This window comes from Aspergillus nomiae (genome assembly GCF_001204775.2).
Source record: "Aspergillus nomiae NRRL 13137 chromosome Unknown contig00094, whole genome shotgun sequence".
NCBI classification, from domain to species: Eukaryota; Fungi; Ascomycota; class Eurotiomycetes; order Eurotiales; family Aspergillaceae; genus Aspergillus; species Aspergillus nomiae.
In genome coordinates, this window is record NW_015378149.1 from 71,309 (window position 1) to 88,696 (window position 17,388).

At 48.3% G+C, this 17,388-nt stretch overlaps 6 protein-coding genes across 6 annotated transcripts; 2 read left to right on the forward strand and 4 right to left on the reverse strand.

The window, feature by feature from the left end:
* Positions 1 to 97: 97 nt before the first annotated feature.
* ANOM_004496 (putative DNA mismatch repair protein Msh4) lies at positions 98 to 874 on the reverse strand (the record flags this gene model as incomplete). Its single annotated transcript, XM_015549753.1, has 1 exon — positions 98 to 874. One exon carries the CDS (start codon positions 872 to 874, stop codon positions 98 to 100), a length of 777 nt encoding a protein of 258 aa, XP_015407966.1.
* A 29-nt stretch (positions 875 to 903) lies between these two features.
* Positions 904 to 3,044, reverse strand: ANOM_004497 (MutS family protein MSH4; the record flags this gene model as incomplete). The annotated part of the gene is made up of 7 exons (XM_015549754.1): positions 904 to 1,517; positions 1,567 to 1,654; positions 1,719 to 1,838; positions 1,883 to 2,035; positions 2,081 to 2,121; positions 2,185 to 2,503; positions 2,550 to 3,044. The coding sequence occupies 7 exons, from the start codon at positions 3,042 to 3,044 to the stop codon at positions 904 to 906; spliced, it is 1,830 nt and encodes a 609-aa protein (XP_015407967.1).
* A 231-nt stretch (positions 3,045 to 3,275) lies between these two features.
* ANOM_004498 (WD40 repeat domain-containing protein) lies at positions 3,276 to 4,942 on the forward strand (the record flags this gene model as incomplete). Its single annotated transcript, XM_015549755.1, has 3 exons — positions 3,276 to 3,500; positions 3,570 to 4,648; positions 4,699 to 4,942. 3 exons carry the CDS (start codon positions 3,276 to 3,278, stop codon positions 4,940 to 4,942), a joined length of 1,548 nt encoding a protein of 515 aa, XP_015407958.1.
* Positions 4,943 to 5,154: 212 nt separating this feature from the next.
* Positions 5,155 to 5,780, reverse strand: ANOM_004499 (putative IgE binding protein; the record flags this gene model as incomplete). The annotated part of the gene is made up of 3 exons (XM_015549756.1): positions 5,155 to 5,271; positions 5,319 to 5,477; positions 5,538 to 5,780. The coding sequence occupies 3 exons, from the start codon at positions 5,778 to 5,780 to the stop codon at positions 5,155 to 5,157; spliced, it is 519 nt and encodes a 172-aa protein (XP_015407959.1).
* Positions 5,781 to 6,968: 1,188 nt separating this feature from the next.
* On the reverse strand, positions 6,969 to 8,504 carry ANOM_004500 (velvet factor family protein; the record flags this gene model as incomplete). The annotated part of the gene is made up of 5 exons (XM_015549757.1): positions 6,969 to 7,406; positions 7,463 to 7,954; positions 8,009 to 8,088; positions 8,141 to 8,440; positions 8,502 to 8,504. 5 exons carry the CDS (start codon positions 8,502 to 8,504, stop codon positions 7,130 to 7,132), a joined length of 1,152 nt encoding a protein of 383 aa, XP_015407972.1. The 3' UTR covers positions 6,969 to 7,129.
* A 6,880-nt stretch (positions 8,505 to 15,384) lies between these two features.
* On the forward strand, positions 15,385 to 16,329 carry ANOM_004501 (uncharacterized protein; the record flags this gene model as incomplete). Its single annotated transcript, XM_015549758.1, has 1 exon — positions 15,385 to 16,329. The coding sequence occupies one exon, from the start codon at positions 15,385 to 15,387 to the stop codon at positions 16,327 to 16,329; it is 945 nt and encodes a 314-aa protein (XP_015407973.1).
* Positions 16,330 to 17,388: the final 1,059 nt, after the last annotated feature.

Sequence of the window (17,388 nt, forward strand, 5' to 3'; positions counted from 1 at the left end):
AATCGGTAACTGGGGGTCCCATTATAGTAAGATATAAATAAGTATGATTTCATAATTTGTAGACATTAACAGCTGCCATTTCAACAAACAGTTACCTTTACTCGTTCAGCAAACTGCCATTCTCAGAAACGTCATCTGAAGAGATCTCTATAACGGACCTTTCCTCAACTGACGAGATGAGAAGGGATGCAGAACTGTCTTCGCGATCTGGCAGGTCATCCACAGTATCAGGTCCTGTCGCTTCAACCAGACCCGAACAGGACCTCTCTTGTTCTTCTCCATCCTCAGAACCACAAGACACAGATTCGTCCCCGTCAATCGCAGCCATCCGCAAGGCAAACTCATCCTGAAGTCGCTTCAGCCATTTGCGAAGCGTCTCGCCCTCCATTTTCCCATCTCGGGCCTGCAAGAGCTGCTCCCTGAGCGAGAGAATAAGGTTCCGTTTCCGCGAGACAGCCAGAGCTCTAGACTTGCTGTGACGACGTTGCGCAATTTGGTTCATCTTCTCCGAGACCGTTTGCGCATACTCCAGCACGCCAGGTGGTAGATCAACAAGTTTAGCAAGAGCAAGGCCATAGAAGCGGTTTGTTTCGGGGCCTTCGGCTATTTTGTACAACATCGTCATCTTGGACATGTTGGGGGATATCTCCGCTGCGAGATGGAGACTAACAACGCCGCTGCGCTCGGCCATTATCACGGCAAGGTCGTGGAAGTGGGTGACGAACCAGATGAGGGCGTGGCTTTCGACGAGGGCTTCTGCGATGGCGATGGCGATGGCTAAACCGTCTGTTGTACTGGTGCCTCGGCCCAGTTCGTCGACGATGACCATGCTCCTTGGTTCAATGCTGCGGAGGATGAACGCCATCTCGCGCATTTCGGCGGCGAAGGTCGATACATTTGCTTCTAGGTCGTCGGCAGTTGAGATGCGAGCGAAAAGCTGGTGCACGATGGGGAAAGAGGCGTATTCAGCAGGGATGAACGAGCGATTTGGGCCATGATGGTCATTAGGGCCAGCGAGCGGATGTAGGTAGATTTACCGCTCATGTTGCAGCCCGTGATGATTTGGAAACGGGACTGCTGAGTTGCGTAGGCGTCATTAGGGATAAATTTCTTGGTATGTATTTTCTCGCGGATGGGATGTCGCCCTGACTTGATGGCCAGGACGTCTGTTAGTTCTGCTCGAACATAGTCGTGGTTTGCAGCTAGCTGGGCGAATGCGGATAGCATGTCAAGCATGGCAATGGCTTCACTGATCCTGAAGAGCTGGGCTATTTCGGAACGGATATCCTGGATCAATTCATGGACAGTCTGGTCACTCATGTTAATTACTTCGTTATGTGCATCGATAATTTTCTGGTTCAGTTTGACTAAGTCAAGAGTTTGGCATTCTATGCGGTTCTTCTTGCGGTATATGTTGATGAATACTTCAGGGAGTGTGTCTACTTCTGTAGCTGGTATACTAATGAAGTATTGACGTGCTGTGTCAAATTTCAGATCGAGGGCTATACCATGAGATTCTACAGCATATTAGATGTGCCTAGGTACCAACTGCTTCTATCTACTCACCTGAAAGCTTTGTTATGAGATCTGCAGCATCCATATTTGCTTCTTTGTATGTCTGTCTCGCGACATCGAGTAGACTGTTGACTCCAGCCTGTATCGTTGGATTACCAGACAGCCATGCTGAAAATATAGCAACTCAAGCGATGGGTACGTACCCTGACACAGTATATACGCTGGTTTCTCAGGTCAAGCGGTCTCGTTTGGTATGTTACATATTCGTTGAGGGTTGACTCAATTAGGTTTTCAACTGCCCGATGACCCGCTGGAGCGCATAACTATAGTCTAGTTAGACTTGCAAGCCAGCGTGTCATGGGGCTACTACTTCTCTGATCGTCAGTAAAAGGCTGCTTTGAGCCGTTCCAAGCGCCTTGTATACTGATCTGATTGAAGCCACATAAGTTTTGAGCATGATGACGTTGTTGACTGATTGTTCGACGTATTGAAAAGTTCGTTTAGTTGGAACGAGGATGAGCTAGACTGTCAGCTGTGATAAGCGTCGAAAGGCTTATCGACTCACAGATGTTAAGACTTTATCTGCGTCGATGAAGCCCTTGAGGGCTGTTGGAAATTTGGGACACAACAAGTTAGTGTATGGTTAGTAGGACAGACTTCATCTCTAACCTTGTCTAACTGATACAAACATCTCCCCTTTCGTAGATAAATCCTCCACGGCATCATATCGAGTTATCAACTTCGAAGCTTCCGTAGAGGGCTGCAGGATATTGGCTCTCAGAAGCCTACCACCCATGGGAGTTAGTGTCTCATTCATAAGTCCGAAGAGGCTGTCCTTGGATCTGGCATTTTGCAGATTTTGGATCAGCTCCAAGGAAGTTATGGTAGATAAGTCAATCAGCATGGACCCCTGGGAAGGCTCGAAACGGATGCGAAGGGAGTGAGAAGTGAACGTCCTATTTAGCTCCAGCTCGACATACTTCAGAACCTGTACAAAATGAGCAAAGCTTGTAAGTGTGTTGACCCTCACATACTGCAGCAAAACAACAAGCAGCAAAAAAATTGCCTCCCAAGGTAATCTTTATAGATTCAATGTCCTCAGGAAAAGCTAGTCGATCCACATACTCATGCCCGGTCTTCTCCGACCAGTCTCTGCGGTCTAGAAAGGTAAATGTGGTATCTTGAATATTCTCCTTAATGATGTAAAATAGCTTGGAATCTTTGGCTGTAGTCATGAAGAGTATCTCTGTGGGCTCAAACACCCCGATCTTGGTAACTGTTTTGACATAAGTTTGGCTGTCGCATATCTGACACAAGACTGCTTCTGCAGTCGATAAATTAATGAAAGTGAGGCCAACAGTAGATGAGATACCGCGGGACTCGCTAATGGCACAGATAATATCCTGAGATGCGACACTTGTTGCTGTCGTAGTAGGTCTTGTCCGGAGGGGTCCACTGCTCTGCCTCGAGAGAGGAACGAATGAATCAGTGGCCCCCAGAGAAGAAGCTCTAGACATCAATATTGACATTCCATATGAAATAAGCAATCACATCATCTTGAAAAAAGCATTTCTTGATACAATTGAGAGAGAAGAAGTAGGAAAGGAAATTGTATACTGTTGATAAAGAGCGGATAACCAAATCCAGTTTAGCGCCGATCCACTACTCCGCGATAAGTGCGATTTCATGATAGCCGTTGAAATTTTTATTCAAGACAAGATCGACTTCATTACAAACAAATATTCCCTTCGAGTGGCAAAATGTCGACTCTTGTACCCCCTCCGACAAAGCGTCAGAAGACAGAGATCGCCGAGAAGGCGCGTCTGCAACAGGAGATCGAAAGCATCCCGGATAACCTGGGCAGTGTCCGAGTGCAGTTCTTCGACCAAGCAACAGGATCCGCAACGGGACCTGCAGTGTCCGTCCCAGTCGCCGATGCCAATGTGAAAAATCTTGAGACCCTTTTGAATACACTACAAGGCAATGTAGGTACGCAGGGAATCTAAATTTCCGATATGCGCCTTAGGCTAATCCTCTACTGTTATGGGTTATAGGAAGATGATGAACGAGTACCGTACCGGTTCACCTACCAATCCCAGGATAAAGACAATCAGGCCATCGACATCTTAGCAGATCTCTATCATTCGTTACTCCAGCCTGGACTCAGAACAACCGAAGATACTATCTCTCTATACTTTACCCCGCAGGCAGTATTCCGAGTGAAAGCTGTTTCACGATGCGCTGCCTCTATAGCTGGACATGGTGAAGCCATTCTGGCGACTGCATTCTCCCCTGTGTCTTCTTCAACAATGGTGACCGGAAGCGGCGACTCAACAGCTCGTGTCTGGGATTGCGACACTGGTACACCATTGCACACATTGAAGGGACACACCAGCTGGGTGCTGGCAGTGGCTTACTCCCCCAACGGTGCGATTATCGCGACAGGTAGCATGGACAATAGCGTACGTCTGTGGGATGCAAAGAAAGGACAGGCACTGGGAGGCCCGCTCAAGGGGCATGCGAAGTGGATCACCAGTCTGGCGTGGGAACCGTACCATGCGCAAGAAACTGGTCGGCCGCGATTGGCTTCGGCGTCGAAGGATTCCACTGTCCGCATCTGGGACGTTGTATCGAAGCGAATTGATACTGTCTTGACCGGCCACAAAGGCTCGGTCACCTGCGTCCGTTGGGGTGGCATGGGCAAGATTTACACAGCTTCCCATGACAAGACCATCAAGGTGTGGGACGCCAAACAGGGTACCCTCATTCAGACACTACAGGCCCACGCACACCGCGTGAACCACTTAGCCCTTTCGACCGACTTCGTTCTGAGAACCGCCTACCACGACCACACTAAGAAGGTACCTGAAGCCGATGCCGACAAAGTCGCCGCAGCCCGGAAACGCTTCGAGCAGGCGGCCACCGTCAACAACAAGATTGTTGAGAGACTCGTGTCTGCAAGTGATGACTTCACTATGTACTTGTGGGAACCGGAGAGCTCCAACAAGCCGGTTGCTAGATTACTGGGCCACCAAAAGGAGGTCAACCATGTGACCTTCTCACCGGATATGGCATACATTGCATCCGCTGGATTCGATAACCATGTGAAGCTGTGGAATGGCAGAGATGGAAAGTGAGTATACCGCCCAGATTGTCATCACACACATATCTAATCATGAGCAGGTTCATCACTACTTTCCGCGGCCACGTCGGTGCCGTCTATCAGTGCTGTTTCTCAGCGGACTCCCGTCTCCTGGTATCCTCATCCAAAGACACCACTTTGAAGGTGTGGAACGTCCGCACCGGCAAACTGTCCATGGATCTGCCAGGGCACAAGGACGAGGTCTTCGCAGTGGACTGGAGTCCCGATGGCGAGAAGGTGGGCAGCGGCGGTAAGGACAAAGCCGTGCGGATATGGAGAAATTAACGTAGATACGGCAATAGAATTACACGAAACAAAAGTTTGCGATACCCTAAGCACTACTGCATTTAAAATGTTGCATATATACAAAAGGAGTGTCATATCTCATCAACAGGCGTAATTTACACAACCATCACAATCACCGCATTGCGTACCAAACGACCTCTTTCTCAAATCTGATTATTTTTCAAATCAGGACACCATAATTCGCCCTAGGCTTAAACGTACTGCCAAGCAGCAGCCTCCTTGGGAGCCGTGTTAGCCAGGGCATTGAAGCCAAGGCATTCAGCCACGTTACCCTTGGGGACAGTGGCGTTCTGGACAGCGGCAAACACCTGCCAGCGGTAGTCCTCAGTAGGGCAAGCCATGAAGCCGGAAGTACCCCAGCCGTCGAAGGTGTAGTAGCCCCAGTCCTTGCCGGGCTTGTAGTTGAAGGGACCCACGGCGGAGCCTCGGGAATATAAGCAGAGTGGGCCTGGGTGAAGGACAGAGCGCCCTTGGGATCAACATAGACCTGCTGGCCACCGGGGACCATGACATTCTGGAGAGTTTTGGTTAGTAACAGGGAGAAAGTGGAGACAGAAAATAAGACAGAGCTTACCATGCCATAGCCACCAGGAGCGAACACGGTCTGGTTGCCGGGAGGGCAGCCCTCACCAATGGGGCAGTAGGACGTGGTCTCTCCGCCAAGGTAGAACTTCTGGCCGGAGGCGGTCATGGGGAGGAAGTGGATGGGGGAAGCAGAGCGGGTGGCCATGACGCTGAACGGGGGGTTCTCCGGGGCGACTGGGGCAGCGGCCGCCAGCAGGGGAAGAAGCAACGAGGGGACCATGGAGAACTTCATCTTGGTGATTTTATAAACGAGAGACTGTGGATGGGAACTTGGAAGATGGCTATAATGTTTTTAGGCTGATCTGTTTGGAGAGGCATGATGTCGAGAGCTCGACCTCGTATTTATATCCCGAGAACGAGGAGGCTGCGAGATATCCATGGACAGCAAGTGTCATACAACATTCTGCATCTCGTGGAGCCATGAGGGAGACGTTACATTGCAGTCGGCGCCAGCCGCTGCATAATCATATCGAAATCTGGATCATAACCTATCAGGGGGCGACGCCAATGCTGAGCTGGTGCACTGTTCAACCGCTAAAGTGAGACCGCATGCAAGCGAAGCGATATGAGGGTTTGTCACGGGGTTCGCGGGACGAGAAACCGCGGAGATTTATTTAGTGACGTTTATGACGTTAATGTGGGGAGGCCGTTGAAGAACCGAGATTGCTATCGTTGATTCTCGAGACCAGTGTCTCACTTTTTCCGAGACACTTGGGAGCTGTCTGTAACGCTACAAGACATAAGTGTATAATAATAGAAATTAGCCACCCAATGTAGCCAGCAATGGCCGAGGGTTCGGACAATGCCGACGACCCGCGGCAGGCCTGCAAATTTGGGAGAGAAGCACTCAATGAGCATCACCATTCATTACGGATACGAGACCCGTCTGCAGGTAGACTATATTTGTTCCAGGGTCCTCGGAGGCAACGCTTTCTATGGATTTCGCACGAAGTTAAAATTACTTAATTTCCGGCCTCAATTGAGTTTTTTTCCTTCCATGCATGAGACCTACAAGTTCGATCACCTGATATGGCAATCCACTTCTGATGTCACTTCTCCGCATTATCCATGGATTAGGGCATATTCCATCCAGTCGGTTCTTTCAATTCCGTGGCAAAACATACATGAAGCGCTCAGTCTCAATACTTAGAGATGATCGAGTGCTCAGCGCGGTTTGAACAAATACACATAAAAGAAAGAAAAGCAAGGAGATATATGTCTCACGCACTTCGGACAGCACCCACACAGTAGAACATACATCTTGAGACGATTAAAAAAGATGTGACAAAAAGGGGGATATTATAAAGCAAAAACAAAAGGGGGTGAATCAACAATTAGCAAAAAAAATAAGAGCCAGAAAAAAAAGACAAAAAAAAAACACCGCGGCACCAATCCTGATAGCAATACATCCCACCCATTTGAAAGAACCCGTCTTGCCCTGAACACCGCCGACCGAAACCTTGCCCCATGTCTTAACCCGTAAATGCGTAAAATGATCAGAACCATGAAATTAAGGCCGCTTGAGTCACAATGCTTCTCAACCCAATGTCCGGGTTAGTGCAGCAAAGCAACGCGGCTTTCTTAATCGTAATCATCCCCATCGTCGTCATCGTTGTTCCGGCCGCGTGAGCCCTTCACGCCATCTTTCCGGATAGGAATTTTGATGCCTTGGAGAGCGAAGCATTTGCTGAGTGTCGTACTCTCGATCACTCCGGGGAACTTCTTGGCCGAGAAAACTTGGAATGGCTCGGAGAAGACGGACGCTAGGACGGGCGCCGATCCATGATTGATCACAGACACTCCTCCGTTAGGAGAATCACTGGATTGAGTGCCCACGTTGACAAAGCTCATTTTGAGGCTGAAAAGAAGTTAGTAAAGATGCATTGCAACAAATTACAATTGATGAGCACTGACCGGAAGACCCCTTCAGTCCGTACACTCAAATCTTGTAGGATGAACCACACGCCGATTTTATTGTCTGGATCGGTCAGACGGAAGGCACTGGCACTGAGACTTCCGATGAGGTTGCGCGTGAACATGCCGCCAGGCCCCGTGCTAACCGGTTGCGCAGGGGAGATATTGGCCTGTGGCATATGACCGCCGGTCGGGTAGTATGGTTGGTAGTAAGAGGTCTGGGGACTGGCGCCATAAGGATTTTGATACTGTAGCTGAGGGTTTCCAGGATAATAGCTATTCATTTGCGGGTAGGGGACCGGCTGACCGTAGGCATTTTGTGGGTATTGCGCATAGGTAGGGGACATTGTTTGCGGCGGTGGCGGGTACGAAGAGGACATGGCCGTTGATATCGACGGAGAGGTTGCTGAATGCTTGACCAAATTCACCTCGTTAGTTCCCTCCGCGTTCCACAAGTCTACCATGAGGACGTAAAAAGAAGTATCAATCTCACTGGAACCAAGGTCAGCGCCGCAACTAATTCACATGATTCCAAGGTTTACATACTTGATATCGATCTCTTTTTCGGTTTGAGCGTCCTTAACTATCAGGCGGATGCACGGAGGAGGGGTAATGGGCCTCCGATCCTAGATCGATCAATAAGCATTTAGTCGGTATATAGGATATATGGGAACTAACCTTGTCGCCAAAGCCGCACATTCGGGCCCGAATCGGTTGCTGCACAACTTGCAGAGACCAAATGCGACCCTCGTGGACCGTCGAAAGCGGCGCTAGGTGGCTGGATGACGGAATACCGGCGGAGACCATTCCACCCCCGGAGCCCGGAGTGGGATATGATGAGGAAGGCGGAGGAATTCGTTCCATGGAGAGAGGCGGCGGCGGTGGTGGATGTGCCCTTTCTTCGATAGCATACATGGCGTGCGAGTGGAATAGGCGATAATGACAACCGGTGTTCCCGTTTCGTAGATGGATTAAGAGCTAGATAGATGGAACTAGCGTCTATAGAGCATGCGAGAAGCTTCCAACGTCACAGTTAGACCATTGACTCTGGCGATGGTTGAAGTTCGTGAAAGCCGCGACCGAAGCGAGCACTGGCTGAAAGCTTGTCGGTCCTCAACCTGTGCTGGGACAACTCCAGCTTACCGAAGCGAGCTGGCAAGGAAATATAGCACACAATGGTACGGGCCACAGTAACCTGCTTGAGGGGAGAGACGCGTGCGGTGGTGAAAGGTACGATCGTTGCGGGGATGCAATTTCTGAGAGGGCGCCAGGGAAAAAAGTGGCGAAAGAGGGGCGTACCCGAAAGGTAGGATGCGCGACTGACCTCAGCTATCGGGGCGATAAGTTAAACGATCACCACGAACACCAGACACTTATCTTTTAAATCACGTACAGTTCAGTCAATTTGCAACGCGTACTACCACTTTGCTGAGACTTTTAGAGGGTAATTGACGATCGCTGTGGTTGAGCCGTAAGAAAGAGCTGTCAAACTGCGGGAGATTCGCTAGGTCTTCCACGGATCGACCTCAGGACCAAAGGTTCGCACACAGCGTCCACGTTAATCTTCAGGGTCGTAAGGAAGAAGCCACTTGGATATAATCGGTGGAGTCAGAAGCTGCAGAGCAACCCAAGGGTTGATACTGAAGTTTGGACGTGTTGGGTGTGGGGGAATTTGTGAGGAAAGAGCAAGTGGGAAATGAGGGAAGAAAAGGTGAGAGAGCCGAATGACGAAGCGGAGAGCGTGGACAGTCACGAGAGGTCCAGACAAGAGAGAGGAACTCGACTGTGGATGAGCTCATACCCTTAGAAATTTATTCCTCTATTTTTAATCATTAAAATTTTTATTAACTTTAACTTCTGGCGATCATCTTCTTTCCGATACCACCGGTGCTATTATGTTTTCTCATTATGTTTCATTCAATTGATTTCTTTGCCCCTGCTAATTAATAGACGCTGATATCTGCTGTATAATTTTATTTGTCTCTTTGGTACCTTTTTTTTTCCTCGCCACTTTCTTCTATTTTCGTCACGATACCAATACTAAATTGGGTTCGTCTTTGTTCTTCGCAGAATGACTTACTCTCTGACGAGATGCAGCAACCAGACTCACGGATTCGGCGATGATCAGCCCGCCGCAGGAACCTCGACCCAGACCGTCGGGTTCAGACTTCCTCCCTTCTGGGCGTAGCGCCGGAATGTGAGAAATTAACCGCCAAAGCCCGACAAATCGCACACGATCTATCGACTCACCAAAAGACACTTGTATATTTGATCTTTGTTCTTTTCCACAGATGTTCTCTATAAATTGATTTGTCTGTTTTCTTTTTTTACTTTTTCTACTTTCCTTTATATCGGTATTCTCAGCCAGTCACTTTGGAATTTTTGTGTCCACCTTTTGAGGAATTATTTCAAATTATCTCAAGTCCGTGGGGTTTCCGAAAATGTAATGATCAACGACGGAGGGGTTTAGATCCAGATGCCTAGCAGCCCAACAGCGGCAAAACCCTAGTCCAGTGGAGGTCAAGGATTGCCCCGACCAATCTGCGCTGCTGTATTCAGCACAATTTATTTTTACGGCTGTCATAAAGACGATCCTCAGTCCTGAGGAGTAACCATATTACCCAAGTGGTTCTCCGGTTTGGGTTAACGCAAAGCAAGCTTGACCCGAGCGCGATCCGTTTTCAGGTTCAGTGGGAAGATAACGCAAGGCACATCTACCGCAAAAGGTACTGTCTCACCTATATTCTCTCTTTTATTTTTTCCTCCCTTGTCTTTCTTCCCCCCTCCATGAGATGAACTCGGTCAATTCGTTTCTTTACCTGAGGCGGTCAGAGCTACATCGGATCAGCACTTGTCAGGCCCTAAGCATGATCCGTCGTCCTTGGCACGCACCAACGCGATGCCTAAGAAAGTTTCGCCAGCGAGTCGGGTTACGGCTGCATGCGCTGATGGGAGCGGGGACTGCGGTTCCCCGTCTGCGGTTCTCCCACTTCGTTCTGCTGTCCATGGTAACCCTTCCATCCTCGACCGGCAGGATGCCTGAATCCTTTGTCTGCAGGCCTAATAGTCTGCTGAATGTAGGACATAGTCGCATAATGCATTGTTTGGTTTTGGGAGGATATCTGTGCTGGTATACTCAGACAATCAGTCATTCAAGGTGAAACCATGGCTGCCAGGAGACGAGAAACTGAACCGAATGACTTTTGCAGATGTCGTACCCCTGTTACTCGGCCGGGATACCTGGTCGCAATCCCCGCGTCATTGAACTACGAAAAATCGGGGCGCAGCGACTCCCTATCTATATATCGAATGATAACGCCAAGGGTTCATCTCAGGTGCTCTACGTAATACCCCTCATGCAAAGTGGGATTTATCTTTCTTTCTGGTTCGCGCAAAACTCTATGCCCTCGAAGATTACCTAAACTAGTATTATCGCGATGATGGCTGCATAAAGGTACAACAGCCAGCAAATATCACAGCCCAAGGCCTACAAAACCAATAAGCAATGAATCAATAGCCCCACCTAAATTTTGAAATGACCTTTTACAAGTTTCACCTATCATCAACTCCTGTAAGATCACCATCCATGGTGCCGCCGTCAACACCCCCAGCCGATGAACGCATGTACCTGTACAAGAACTCTAGGTAAACCTAATCGTTGGCTCGGGGAGTCTCGTTCATTTGACAAACAGTGATTTCCTGATCCCGGAAGCAGGTATTTTGCTTCACAAACCAAGAATCGCAAACCACAGATTGTTGGAATGGCTAAAGCCGCTGCATAGCTTAATCAGCTCGAGTGATTGTCAGCGGCGAGGCTGTTACCAAGGATCTCTCTAGCGTCGTTATGACTAGGCGACGACACGTGTGTTACCTATCAGCTGGCGCTGCCTGGTAAACATCAAGAACTACGTGGATAATGCGACTGAGGGACTATTCATTAGAAAATGTAATAAACGCGAAGCTTTCTGACTCACTCTCGGAGTAAAATGGTCTGCAAACGTCACTATTGACGTGTTTAACGTCAAGAAAATTCAATACAGCACACCCGCTGAACAATCTTAATAGATAAGCTCAGAAACCCAAGCATCATGGTCAGAAACAGAGTTCAAGGCCCCCACTCCGATAAGGCGAGCACTCCACCCTAAACCAATCCTCTCGCTATTATGGGTGGTGGGATCAGCGGAGAAGGATGGATCTCGGCAAAGAGCCTCGTAAAGAATGGTGTTAGGGCTCCGTTAGTATGAAGACTACTAGTATTGTGTCTATGTTCTTCAGCATATACCAGGCCATAACGCGGGCATTTGTTCGGAGGCATTTTTACAGGAGTAGACTTATCTTCCGATCCTGATATAGCCTGACTCTAGCCAAGTCAAGTTTGCTATTGAACCATGTGATTTGGCTTTTGAAGTCTATTCGTGGCACTACTATCTCTATTGTATTCTTCCCTTTTTTTTTAAGCTGAGAATAAGCGGAAGTTAGTCCATGTGCGAGAGGAAGTCAGTACTGCAGTTTGGGAGCTGTAGGCAGGGTTCTGGAGCACTGTGTGACCCTTACAAAGCGATTACGGGTCATATATTGACCATATGGTGCTAAGGTCGTTCTCTATATAACATTCTCCATCATGACGTAGATTCGCTCACTACATCTGTCGAACTCAATAAACTAATCCGCGGAGCGGAATCTCTAAATCGTGCTAAATATTCGATGTTCTTGTGGTATTTTTGTGTGGTATATACGGTAGGATTTAATCAAGTTAGGCATATCTCGAGATTTTTTGAGCTTGGGTAGCGGCATCACTACTAAATACCGTGGGAGTCTTATAGATGACTTTTTTCTAGTTCCAGTTACACCAAGCTCTTACTGATGTATGTCTTTGAGTATTTCGAGATTGTAGGGTATGCAGAGCCGTATATAATTCACGATATGGGAATTCGCTACTTCAATGCTAGTGGTTATAGTGCTGAAAGGATGGTCTTTCTCGTCCAAGAGAACGGGTTGTATCATGACGTTTGTTGGGCAATTGCTCATTAGGAAATAATGGCCTCTCAGTGATATAGATCCACTACCGGTATATATGGGTCGTGGAGACTAAGAGAACGGGAACAGCTGTCGGTTGGAACACTCGTGGGTACGTAGTAGTCTTCCAACCAAGCCCGACTTTGATAGCTACTGGTAGTTTTGGATATATACACTTTGGCTGTTCAAGGAATTCATACAAAACTAAGATAGCCCTACTAGGACAACGATCAATCAGCACTAAGTATAACGCGGATCTACTGCGATATTTTTATAAAACCAGACCTGGCTGTTTGATATTCAATCACCGCTCTAACGTAGTGTTTGGTCTTGATATGTCCCGGGAAAGTCTGGAATAACACATCAGCGTTGTGGTTTTCTGTGTCTATCCCCGTGTGCATTCGATGGTGTTATTGAACGGCGCTCGACCGATTCGGGACGGTGTCGCTGCAGCCGTAGAGGGACACGGAATATGTTCATTATGAGCATGGATGTCTAGTAACTATTTAATCGACGGCTCACCAAGGATAATGAAGGAGCTGTGGAGCAGGATTGTTCTTTCGACTACGGCAGGCTTTAGGCAGCCATTTCGCGCCGTTGGCGCTATAAGATCATTGCTAAGGCTAGTAGTATATGTATACTACCTGACATGTTCCAAAAACGCCTATTTATGATTAGTACATAAATCCTTCAGCCAACGGTCGAATTGAGCCAATGATATCTCAATCAAGAACTGTATCGGGCTCCGGGCGCCACACGGGCGCCAGTCACTGTCTGGTAAAGAAAACCTGCTCTCGAAGGTGTATATAAAGAGATGCCGATCACGTGTGGGAGGTATGTACAACAATAGGTCAAGTTAGTGCTAATCTAGATCCGGTATGAGGGCCGTCAAATCTAACTCGAGGGAAGAGAGAAGAGGACGTAGTACCGACAGCGAGAAAAATTCTATTAAGCATAAATCCTTCTAATGACATATGCCGACTGACCGTTTGGTGCAACAGAGATTGAACAAGATCGACATGTGGCATACATGCTCCTCTATCTGAATTAGGATAATGAACTCTGGCGGGGCGCAATATGAACAGGTATCGGGAATGGTTCCATAAGTGGAAAGAGAACATGGGCGATAATAGCCAAGGGTCAATACGGAACTCGTACATGAGAATCCACCCCCAGTTTAGCAGGACCGATTGGGTTTCAATATGCGAAATGAGCTCCCCGACCCACCAGCTGCATGACCGCCGACTTCTTAGCCACTACGTTAGGGGTTGCATTGGATGCGAACAATGACAAGCTCTGCAATTGCCCGCTCGGTGATAGTCATCTGGGCAAGCACTCCTTTACGGATGGTTGACTTTAAAGTCCCTTGTCGGTGCATTTTGGGCCCAGGATTAACTCGACCGACGGGCAAGTCTCGTCTCCATTCAGCTGGGTTCACTACAAGCCACCTTACGTGTCCGGCGAAAGAAGATCGCATTGGATGCATGACCTTTTCGCCACAGGAGCTTGGGCCAACCATAAGGAGTGGGTCGTTGGCGGTCGTCCAGTCACAAGAGATTAATTCGACCATGCTGCGAGCGAAAATTCTGGAAAACCCTCTCAATCCCAAGGCAATGGATGAGCCTATCTTGTGGTGTTCCAGAGGAGTCGGCAAACAAAGAGCACATCTTAGTAGATCCTCTCTGGGAAGGCGGTCCTCCTTCATTGATAGGACTCAATCTGGCCGGTCAACCATGGGACAAAGCGCAAGTGTCTGTCGTTGACTTGAAGTGTCGATCCAATCATTGATGGATGTGAAGACCAAGAGTACTTGTTACTGGAAACGGAAAAAGAAGGGCTCGCCGCTCGATACCCGGTTGAGACTAGTGGCAGGGAAGTGGATTCTCGGCGCGTGGCCCTTGTCCCAACATGGCATGACGATGAGATCCAATAATCCGTCAACACCGCGTGGACTTGCGGCGTAGTCCGGACGACTTCCCACTCTATCGGCACTCTGGAGCATTTTCTTGTTTATGTTATTCCTTGTTCCTCAAAAGGGTAACTCGACCACTGCAAAGATGTCCGGGCGGAGCCCTGTAAGCACTCGGAGGTCTAAACGACTGCCAATCTTCGGTTCTCAATAGTATTCTGGTGATATTCATAATGGGTCCCATGCGTTTCCATTTGTCTCGTCAGCAAGGGCTAGTGGGTGCAAGCGTAATCGATCTGCGAAAATAAGTCTCAATTCATTGAGACCTCTTTCCTACTTAGGATATTGTAGATGGTCATGGATGTATTCATTCAATAGAGTCGTGCGCAGAAGGCCGACGAGGAGCACAGGACTCCCCTGTCGAAGACAACGAACAACAGCCCTGCCAAGGGAGGATCTCGTAAAGCAACAAGTTGTAGACCCACTCGGGGTAATCAAGCTGTTCATGAGCACTAGTCTAGCTCAGGTACAATAAATACCTGGTGCAACATCCAAAGCTCTGCCGGGTTTTTCGTTGGGTCTTGTAAAGATGTATTCACTTCAGAATGTCAAGAAAATCAGCCGAATGACATTGCCGTAATAACATTTATGACGAACGGCTCCCACATTTCTCGACCGCTCAAGTTGCTTTGGAGAAATGCCTGTGCCGCGAAATCGCAAAGGATCATTTCGGATTGACCGTTGCGAATGCAAGTGTTGGTTTCCAAGTTTGCATGGTTTCTTTGGACGGTGTGCCTGAGGCGTCTTTGTCTGACTCCTCCGGACCTACTAATCTGTTATGTATAGGACAGGTCGCGGTATTCTCATCTATTTGTCCTATCGCAATACATAAGTTCGAGCACCAAGGCTTGTCTATACTATACATCGTCTTCCTTACCTTTCCCCCAAACATCGTCACCAACCGCACAGCCATCATCTTGTTGCACAATAGAGAATCATGATGGGAGACCACACCAACCCTGCCTCTGCACCTAAAGAACTCGGTGTGGAAGAATTAGAGCTCATGATCCAATGGTGTACAGCAACGTATCGCTCTATCTCCCGGGATGACACGGTTGAATGGATTTGGCGTGTCGTCGTGCCTCGAGAGGCGATACACCACCCCTTCCTCATGCATGGTATTCTCGCACTATCGGCACTTCATCTCGCATTTGATAATAGCGGTGCTACAAAGGAGAGTCACTTAATGATAGCACGGTCTTACCAGAGCCAGGCCCGGGTCGGCCTGGAGAAGGTGAAGGGTAAACTGAACGACTCCAACACAAACGCAGTGTTCGCGCTATACCATATATTGATTGTGTCTGCATTCGCTCTTCCTCTCATCATGGAATCAAATGAAGATCAAACCCCGTTAGACGAGCTTTGCGAGATATTCCGGCTCACCAGGGCAATGGGGGATTCCATACCAGCGATGATCACCGGGGTCAAGTTAGGGGAAATGAAAGAATTAGTTGAATCCAGCGATCCGCCGCCACGCATGCCCGACACGTCACGACTCGCTATAATGGCGCTTCTCAGAATGAACGCGACCTTGGCCCGACAAAATCCGGCGCATGAGAGTGATGTTTATAGTCCCACCATCAAGTACTTAGGAGAGTCGCTGGACAAGTTCGCAAGAGGCGGAGAGATCATGATTGCCACATTTCAGTGGATCTTTCAGATTCCACCGCGATTCGTTGACTTGCTTAGAGAACGACAGCCGTTTGCTCTGATTGTCCTCGGTCATTTTGCTGTGATTCTTCACTCCTTAAGAGAACATTGGTGGATGGGTGAATGGGGAGCCAGGCTTATTAGGCAGATTGGGCAACACCTCGATACGGAAGCAAAGCAGTCTTTGAACTGGGTTCTTGATGCTACGGGATGCTATATTCCCCCACGGTGAGACCATACTCGTCACGCTTCTAATACATTGTCATGGAAGCCAGTCAGAGGACACCCGGTCATATTTGAGCTGCGCTTCTCAAGAATGGCATGCTGACAACAAGTCAGGCATAGGGAAGCTGACACCCTTCACATCTGAGCAATAAAATTTTGGCATCTCTTAAGAAATAGGGACCAGCTCCGTGAAAAGAATCAGACTTAGCGGCGTACGGAGTAAAGGATCGGATGGATTTGTCTACCGAGGCTCAATCGGAGAGGCAATGGTCACAGCAGGCCTGGGATCAAGCCATTATTTGCATCGTGCCTGTATGTATATCATGATGGAATGACCATACTTAATCAGTGTTCAGAAGATTTTACCAGAGCAAAGCGAATATTACATGACGATAAAATCATGAGATTTCATTGGAGCGGTCATTCGGACCACGCAAGCATCATACCTAAGCATACTACTACCTAGTAGTAGACGACTAGTACACTGTAGATCTTACCCAGAATTTCTATTCGATCGACTGGAGGCAGACATGCTGCAACGTCAAGCTAGCGCGGATAAGTGGCGATAAGACTCATTGCAGTCATTGGTGCATCAATTGAATGCTACTAGTATAAATAAGCACCGTACGAAACCACCAAAACTGGCTGACTCTTCAGTTCCCTAATACTAGTACTCCCCCGGTTCACAACAAACATGGGTATTCATTAATTTAATAAGAGGTAAGAAAATGAAAGGGAATAAGAGACGAGAGACGAGACAAACAAGACATTGAAACGAGACAGCACAAAAGGGAGGAAAGTCGTCGGCGACACTTCTCTCCGAGTCACAAGTCAAAATCATGCACTGCCAGCAGCGCTCCGCTCCCAACATGTCACGATCGATGCATTCGCGAGAATGAGTTCAATGACCCACTGATCAGAATCACGAAGGCTGAACTAAGAAAGCAGGATACCACTCCAAAAGAAAGCGACTCAAGACGTGCCATTTAATTAAAAGTAAGGTTTCTCAGCTCGACGATGACTCGCTGCGCTTTTCGGCGGCACGCTCAGCATCCTTCAATCGGTC